General features: G+C 40.3%; 1 protein-coding gene across 1 annotated transcript; it reads right to left on the minus strand.

Moving 5' to 3' along the window:
• Positions 1 to 141: 141 nt before the first annotated feature.
• ltv1 (LTV1 ribosome biogenesis factor) lies at positions 142 to 8,147 on the minus strand. The gene is made up of 11 exons (XM_035660359.1): positions 7,952 to 8,147; positions 7,112 to 7,243; positions 6,807 to 7,007; positions 6,224 to 6,311; positions 5,750 to 5,882; positions 5,201 to 5,432; positions 3,898 to 4,025; positions 3,655 to 3,791; positions 2,651 to 2,703; positions 2,131 to 2,331; positions 142 to 1,183 (listed from the first exon to the last, which is right to left on the minus strand). Exons 1-11 carry the CDS (start codon positions 7,952 to 7,954, stop codon positions 1,073 to 1,075), a joined length of 1,419 nt encoding a protein of 472 aa, XP_035516252.1. The 5' UTR covers positions 7,955 to 8,147; the 3' UTR covers positions 142 to 1,072.
• Between the last annotated feature and the right edge of the window lie 251 nt (positions 8,148 to 8,398).

Below are 8,398 nucleotides of genomic sequence, written 5' to 3' on the forward strand. Positions count from 1 at the left end.
TCTGCGTGAGAGGAAGGAATGTCAACATGTTGCTCTGCCAAACAATTCCCGCTCAGTTGAAGATTAAGCAAACACCAGTCTGATAAATGAAAGGTGGGGAAAGTACAGTGTGATGAAACCTGAATAAAAAAGAGACGAGAACAATATTGATATTTTATTTAGTCTTATATTCCACATATAAGGAAGTATTTGTAGGCTGGGTACCAACGGACACTTTTAGATTAAAGTTCAGTTTCATGAGGATTATAAACAATTTCTTACAGAATTTCTTCTTTTTCATTCAACAAAAGAAGCAGAAGAAGTTTTTGAATGTTAAAGAAATAATTTGTCCTTTTGTGAAACTTGCTTATTTGCTTTCTGGCCCGAGAGTCAGAGAAGGTTGATCCCACTCTTCTGAACGAAACTATACCAACAACTAATCACTTTGAGGATTATATGCCCCCATAAAAAGATTTTACATTGGTGTCTTTGTAATAATTAACAAAGTAACATGTTATTCAGTGAGCTTTAGAGGTGCTGGTAGGTGGATATGCTTGCAGTTTCTTGCTTCTATTCTTTGTGCTAAGCTAAGTTAGCTGGTTGCTAGAGCCCAGAACCAGAGAGCAGTCTCAATCTTCTCAGCTTAAAAAGCATTTCCCAAAATGTCAAACTTTTCCTTTAAATGTGGTTTAACACGAGCAGCCAATGCAAGAAAATAAATAGATTTTAAACCAGGATCTGATCAGAGAACGAGTAAACAACATTAGCACGTGATCAGACGTTTTCAATACTCTACTTCCCCCCAAAAGAAAGATTGATACCCAGCCTTTCACTTTCCTGTGTTATAAAATGATGACCTGAGCTGGTTTACTGTAGATAAAGTAGATTATGTTTTGAGTTAAATTAACTTCATCTCATGATTATTTGAGGAAAATCTGTTCTAAAAAACAGAGCCTCTCTCTGAACCCCTATCAGTCCTCTTTGGGGTCGTTTGGTGTCCTCTCAGCTCCACTGAAGCGAAGAGCAGCGTGTCCCATGACGGCGCCATCATTGGGTATAAAGTCAGTGCAGGCAGAGCGACGGCAGTCGGCTACTAAAGCTTCAGGCCTTGAACGTTCGTTCTCAGGTTCAACATCTGCTTCTCCTGTCGCACTTTCTCTTCCTTGAACGCCACCTTGTTGGCTTTCTTCTCTGCTCTCCTCTCCTATTAAAAACACACAAATAGAGTTTTAGACTTGTACTGTGCAAATATTTTCAGGTTTTAATCATTCTTTGACACCTTTTTTTCCATGGTTGGCATCGGTTCTCATGCCCACACCCTTTTTTCTCATTAAAAGGTGACCCAACAGTCATGATGACATTTAGCAAATATTTGAACCAAGGTTGAGCTGTTTTCCAAAATAAACACAGACGATCTGTGATGTATGTGCATTTAGAAAAGTGCTTAGTCAACCAAATCACTGGCACAATTATTTGGCTTCGCTATGGGAGAAGCCCGGTGCTGGCCGACAATGTGTTTGTCGATCTGTAATCTCTCTGAACAGCAGGGCTGCACGATATGGCAAAAACGTCATATTGACATTATTTTGACAGATGCTGCGTTTGCGATATGAATCACAACTAGTGGGAATGACCATTCTTCCTCAGGAGGAAGATACATCAGACTTTAGACATATAAGATCATATTTTTATTTAACTGTTTGTTGGTTTTGGTCTTTTCAGTAGATTTTATATAAAAACAAACACACAGAATATCACCAGAAAGGCCCTTATAAACTATTTAGTGACTGAATCCTGCATGAACTTATACATTTTTTGTTCCACAGTTGGAACTGTTTTCTTAATATGAGACATTTCTGTGTCTGTCTTTGTCTGCACTCACTCACTGGTTTAAAGTTAGTTAAGATATAATTTAAAATGTGATGACAGCTGTGGGATTGTTTGTTGATGCTACGCGTTCGCTGTCAATCAAAGTTGTACAGAACACACCTACATGGGCCCGATGACGCAGATTAGTCCCTTTTTAACTTGTTTAATGAGATCTCAGGCTTCACCTCGGCTGCTTATCTAAATGAACTTTAATAAAACATTAGCTTGTTCAGGGTGACGTCAGCCGTTATATATCCGTATCTCTCTGTCTTTCTTTCTCACCTTGCGCTCTTCCTTGATGGCCTGTTTCCTCGCTTTCCTCTCGTCTTTGCTCTCCTCCTTGTCGCGGGGCTGGGTGGAGACACGAGGGAGGTCTGAGTCGTTGATCCTCGTCATGCGCTCCGCCTGCTTGGTGGTCAGGCCTTTGGTGGGGAGGACGTCCAGAGGGATGCCCGTCTTAATGGACACACGGATCGGCTTTGACTGAGGACGGAAGGAGTCTTACTTTCAGTAAACGTCAACTCAACATAAATATAATAAAATATAAACCTGTATGTGCGCTGTCTTGTATAACAGTGTTTTATAAGTTATCTTGTTCTGTTGTTTCATGCAAACACACAACTTCTTTAACTGCTGAAGATATGAAGCTACAGCCGAAACCGTCGCAGTAACAAACAGGTACACTCGTCTCACAGGTCTTGGGTGTGACGTGCGCCACCGGCTGGTCACATACCTGTCTTACAAGAAGAGGCAAGACAGGAACTTCCTGTTTTAACAAGCAGAATTTATAGGGCATTCATACCTTTGCTGGTTCTTCAATGACTTTGGGTCTGTTGTATATGTTGGAATATGTGCCTGGAGAAGACAAGAAACATGCCGTTAAAAACTGAAATATACAGATACAATATGTACAGAATAGAGTAAGTAGAAAGGTTTTCAAAGCTGCAACATCAGAGACATTAAGGATTATGTTGATTTTCACGTTGTACGAACTATGGAAACTGTAAAAGAGAAGAACACATTCCAGTTTCCAACAGGAAATACAACCAACATCCTGACTTAAAAGTACAAATTTAAAATTGAAATCCGTTGTTGAACTATCAGAAGCAAAACTGGATGACTTATTTCTCACCAACAGAAACCAGACATATATTTAAAACCTACAAAACCCAAGAAATCGAGACACAAACACTATTTTACTCTACTTGAGACATTTAATACATATAGAAGATCACCTCTGACATGTTGACACTTTAGCTTTACGCTTTATTACAGCAGGAGGCAACCATTAACCCAATGAGCTTTTAGTGCACTGATGTGGAACAGATATGATTTTAACCCTTTTGGCTCCCAATGAAACACCAAGAGCCAAGATCCCGGAGTCTGCTGACACCGAGATCGGATCGATAATAGTCAGAGATAAAAGAACATAAAAGTCTGGATCCTGATGTTTAGTGGAAGAAGAGAAGAGTATCACACAGTTTAATTAACATACATAAACCAAACAATCTTCGTTACAGTTCATCAAGTGTGTCGAACTTCCACTATTATCTCTGAGAACTGCAGATCTCTCTTACTGCACACAGAAACGTGTTTTTTAAAGCTGTAAACTAAATTATACGACTGTCCTGTGATGAAACACGTCAATGCTGCTATTAATATCGAACAAAATTTATGGAAAACAAAAATCTGCATATCGTGGCTTGAAAACGGCTCAACATGCCATCTACTGTTTTAAAATGAACCTGATAAAATGAACTGAGACAGCCTCCTGTAGCAGTTACAGTTAATAAATACACAACTCACTGATGATGGTTTCACAGTCCCACTTCTCTTCTGGAGGCCCCACAACAACAGTTTCCATCTCTTCTTCCTCCTCATCTTCCTCCTCCTCCTTCACAACAGGAAGTTCTTTGGGACCCAAGTCATCAGGCCTCAGGTATCTGGACCACAAACGCACGATGCCATATTTTAATAAATCTTCCCGTCACAAAAAAACACACACGACTGAATCAGGTTCAAGAGGGGGGGGAAATGAACTTCACTCACTCCTTCTCTTTCTGTATGAAGTAGTCTTTGATAATTTCTTCCAGGCGAGCGCTATCCGGTTCGATGTAGCCCTCTAGCTCTGTGTTGTCCAGAGCGCCGATCTCATCATCGTCAAACTGTTCATAAAACTGAAACAACAACAACACGGACACAGTTTTTTATCAAGTTTGCAGCTCACATCTAAAGACCCGCACACACTCGCTGACTTGACTGGAAACAAATGGACTACAACTGCTGCTATTAGGACTACAACTGCTATGGCTACTTGTATGTTTTTATCAATGCTTTAATATCACGTAAAGCACTTTAATCTGCGTTTGTATGCCAATACAATATCAATTAAATGTAATATTTTATGTGTTTCCACTGTTACACATTGAGCTGAATTAACACAGTTTAACTGTAGACTTTTTTAAAAGGTTAGTTACTACTTTGTTTTGTATTCTGAACTCACTGTGAATCTGTTAAACAGCCGCTCTGTGTCACCGTTATGGTTTTAATGTTTTCCTCCACTCGAGTCCCAGATGGCCGATACGGTCTGTTGCAAGTTATTTCACCCAGAGGAGGAGTAACCACGGGAACTGCTTTGTGCAGTCTAAATTTACACATCATTCAATCATCGTTCATTGTTGCCGTTTTCTTTTGACCAATCTGATCCACGAGATAAAACTGATCCATTTAACTGCTCATAGACCATTCTCTCTCTTCTGTCTCTGCTTTGTGTCTTTGTGTATTCTTGACATGTTTTCTCTTTGTTTCCATTAAAAAAGGACTACTAAAAAAGCAATATACAATAACAAGAAGTATAATTATTATCAATATTATCACCAGTATCTCTGTACTGTAAAAACTGTGTAACACTGTTAAGGAAGGTTATAAGGTATATAAATATAAATAAAGTTATAAGCTGTGTTTTCTACACAGAATTATTGATCAGTTTTTTGTTCTTGTTTGAATGATGTTAGAAAGAGAAAATTACTAACTCGCGTCGAATAAATTATTCCCAAAGATGTTTTCTGGCATTTGCTTTAAGTTCAAGTGTTAATTTTTCTTATAAGTTTTGGTTTAATTTGTTATTTAGAGCTATAAAAAAGGGGGCAGGGTTCCCACGTGTCCTGAAAAACCTGGAAAAACATTTAGAGATTAGTTTTCCAGTCATGGAGGTAATCTATGTTGTCCTGGAAAATTATTTTTAATTAAAATTAGTTGTATTTTAGCCTGTGTTGGTGTCAAATTAAATGTTACTGTGAGAGGGAAACTGGATCACTGCTGCCAACACACACACACACCACAGTGAGTTCACCTTTTCGAAGCGGTCGTCCAGCAGGGTGAGCTGCTCGTTCCTCCTCATCACAGACGACGTCATCGAGTACTCTGTGAATCGACTCTTCGTCTCCTCGTCCATGAAGAGAAACTCTCGTCCGCGACCGCCCCCCTCCGCGTCCTCGTCGCCCGAAAGCCCGCCCTCGGAGTCAAAGTCGCCCTCCTCGTCTGTGTCCTCCCACTCATCATCATCGTCGTCGTCGTCGTCACCTCTGCCACAGGTTAAATTCAGTGTTTAATGTGGAACTACATCTTATTGGAACATTTTCTCCAATTGTTTAGTAATAAAAGGAATTTCAATTAAATCTGCTAACGTGTGGATCAAGATAATGTTCATTGAGGGATTTTGTGATGTTTCATATTATATACAAGTGTCTGCAAGTATCAATTGAGTTATCTCAAGAAAATGATTGTTACATCAAACCTGTCAGCAAACAAAAATATTTCAGAATCCCTCAAACGAAGAAGCCTTTAAAAGGTGAGAAAAGACCTCAAATAACAGAAATAAGATCTATTTTCAGTGTCTTACTGCATGTTCACTGCGCCGCTCGCAATGTTTGCTTTCAGGATGAAGTCGTCGTCTAGGAGGTTGTCGGGGTCGTCGTAGTCGAAGTCTTCGTCGAGAGCAGCCACAATGTCGGGGTCCATGTCGAGCCGCGGTCCTGAAGGGAGGAAACACACGAAGGGATGAGGAACGAGATGCTGACGTCTGAACCCGAGGGCAACTTTAAAGCTGCTTCACATGACGGGAACAACAGCGAGAGGTGAAAGTAAAGCAGCCATGAAACTGGATATATTCAGTTTTAACATGAAGTCGAGGCAGAAAGGGAAACCAAAAAGCTGCTTTTGTCATTACAGTTAACCTTGGAAGTATCTGATATATTTTTTACTTAAATATAAAATCACATCACACAGTTTCATTGTTTTCAGTTTCAACTGGACTTTTTGATTCAACATGATTGAACAATTCAACACGATATAATCCGAACGATGAGCTGCGTACCTGAGATAGGAGCGGCTTTATTCAGAAGTCCCACCTCCTCCTCGAACTCTGAGGCGAACACTGAAGACGGCAGGTTGATGGAAGCTGCCTGTTCATCAAACAACAACAACAACAACAACAACAATCATTTCAGAGCTTCCACACAAGGCGCACAACTTCAGAGGAACGTGAACCTTGAAGCTTGAATTTCCCTCGGGATAAATAAAGTATCTATCTACCTTAGTAATATTAATAATACTACTATGGCTGACATCTAAACCAGCTACACAGAGAGAATCCTTTTAAATAATGCTGAAAAAGTCTTCAACTGCAACAACAAACAGCAAAAGTAACATTTTGGAGCCTCGGTTCAGAGGGTTATCGGTAGAAATGTGAATGTAAAATGTCTTGTATAACTTCCATCCACACAAAAAGACTATTCTGTTCTTTAATGTTCCACCAGCTACTTTTTCACCAAACTACACTGAAATCTAAAGTCATAAAAACACAACAACAACAACAAATTTTCTATTCCAACCTACTTATATACTTTATTTATCCCGAGGGAAATTCATGACCGAAGATAAACCCTGAGTCAACTTACAGCAACGACCTTGTCGGCGTCTCCTTCCTCTTCGTTCTCCTGCTCCTCATCCCGGAGATGTCTCCTGTCACTGTGCGAGGGCCCGGCGGCCACCAGCTCGGTCGTGGCCGACGCCTCCTTCAGGTGCTGCAGGTAGTCGTAGTCGTCGTCGAAGAAGACGCCGAACTCCCTCTGCTCCTCGCGCCTCTTCTCCACTTCCACCTGAAGCACACAACAACAAGAAACACGTTTATTTTTCTGCTCATTTTTCTCTTTAAAGCTCCGTGGACTCGTCGTGGTCACCCGTTTGGTGGCACCGCAGTTACCTTGGCGGCGGGCAGGAGGACGTGCTGCGGCGCTTTCTCATCTGCAGCCAGCGGGTCCCTCTGACTTCTGTGGACAAGGTGAAAGGTCACGGCCTTCTTCTTCTCAATGAACGATTTCTTCTTTCGATGAGGCTGGAGGAGAGAAACAGAAGATTAATCTGGGTGGTGAACAACGTGACAGCCGTGGAGTCGCAGCAGCTTTCCGCAAAGTCCTTCTTGAACAAATACTGTTAACAAAATACACTATTTTTCTGTTTTCGCTATTTAATAATAACCAAACGAACAAGAGAAGATCCGGATAAAGTGAAGCTGAACAGACCAACCTCCTCCAAAGTCTCCAGCTTGTCAAACTGTTACAGTATTTTGACAATCCATTAATCCAACAGCTCATTAATCAAACACACTGGTTCCAGCTTCCTTTCCCTGATTTCTATCATTTTAAATGACCTACAACCTACAACAAAACCTCATTAAACCACATTACATTGTACTGCCCCTCGTTTAAATCCACCACGGATGACTCTGCTGTACAATCTCGTTTTGAATTGGCCTTTAATGTGAAGTTAAACCACTGATTGTCATTAAGAAGATGATTTCTGTAACAAACTCAAAGTCTAATAACTGTCTCTGAGAAGCCAACAGCTGAGTTAACCAGCTCTAAAACACAAAAAGCAAAAAGGGGAGAAACTAAACTTGCATTAATTATCATCATTAACCTTAATAACAACCTTAAATGTAGTTATTTTCCACCACTAAGGTGATTTTATTGATGGACACACAGCAGACACGTTAGCCGCTGTTAGCTCACGAGGTTAGCACACGTTATAAACGCTGGCTTACCATCTTGTGACGGAATCTCTGACGGCTTTATTTGACTGGTCGGATTTTAAAGATCATTAAATGTGAAACTACAACAAGTTTGTTGTTGTAAAGAGCCGTTTTAACCCAGAAATGCTGGTTGTTGTTGTTGTTTGTTTATCCACGTTGGATTCTCCTCCACCACGCTGCGGCTACCATTACTGGAAGGAACCATCTCAACGCGGGGGGGGTTTGTTTTTAAATATGTATGAATATGTTTAATATGGAGAGCTTATTTTATATATTTTAATTGCTGTGACTCATTTTTATAATTTATGAATGATTATAAATCAGTTTGTGTTAATAATGTAATTCGCGTTACTGTTAGACTGTGGTTGTGATCCCTCCACATTATGGATTGTTGGTACAGTCCTAACAGCTCTCATTAACTGTGTAGTTGCCAAACGACTTTAATTACTGCCCCCTGCT

The sequence above is a fragment of the Morone saxatilis genome, unplaced genomic scaffold (genome assembly GCF_004916995.1).
Source record: "Morone saxatilis isolate NCDOM2014 unplaced genomic scaffold, NCSU_SB_2.0 Contig17, whole genome shotgun sequence".
NCBI classification, from domain to species: Eukaryota; Metazoa; Chordata; class Actinopteri; family Moronidae; genus Morone; species Morone saxatilis.

What these genes read in the sequence shown, in the direction of transcription:
- ltv1 (XM_035660359.1), bottom strand. An exon ending in TAAAGCCGCTCCTATCTCAG is followed by an intron (nt 5,883 to 6,223) that starts GTACGCAGCTCA and finishes TCCTCCCTTCAG; the next exon opens with GACCGCGGCTCGACATGGAC. An exon ending in GGACTGTGAAACCATCATCA is followed by an intron (nt 2,704 to 3,654) that starts GTGAGTTGTGTA and finishes TGTCTTCTCCAG; the next exon opens with GCACATATTCCAACATATAC.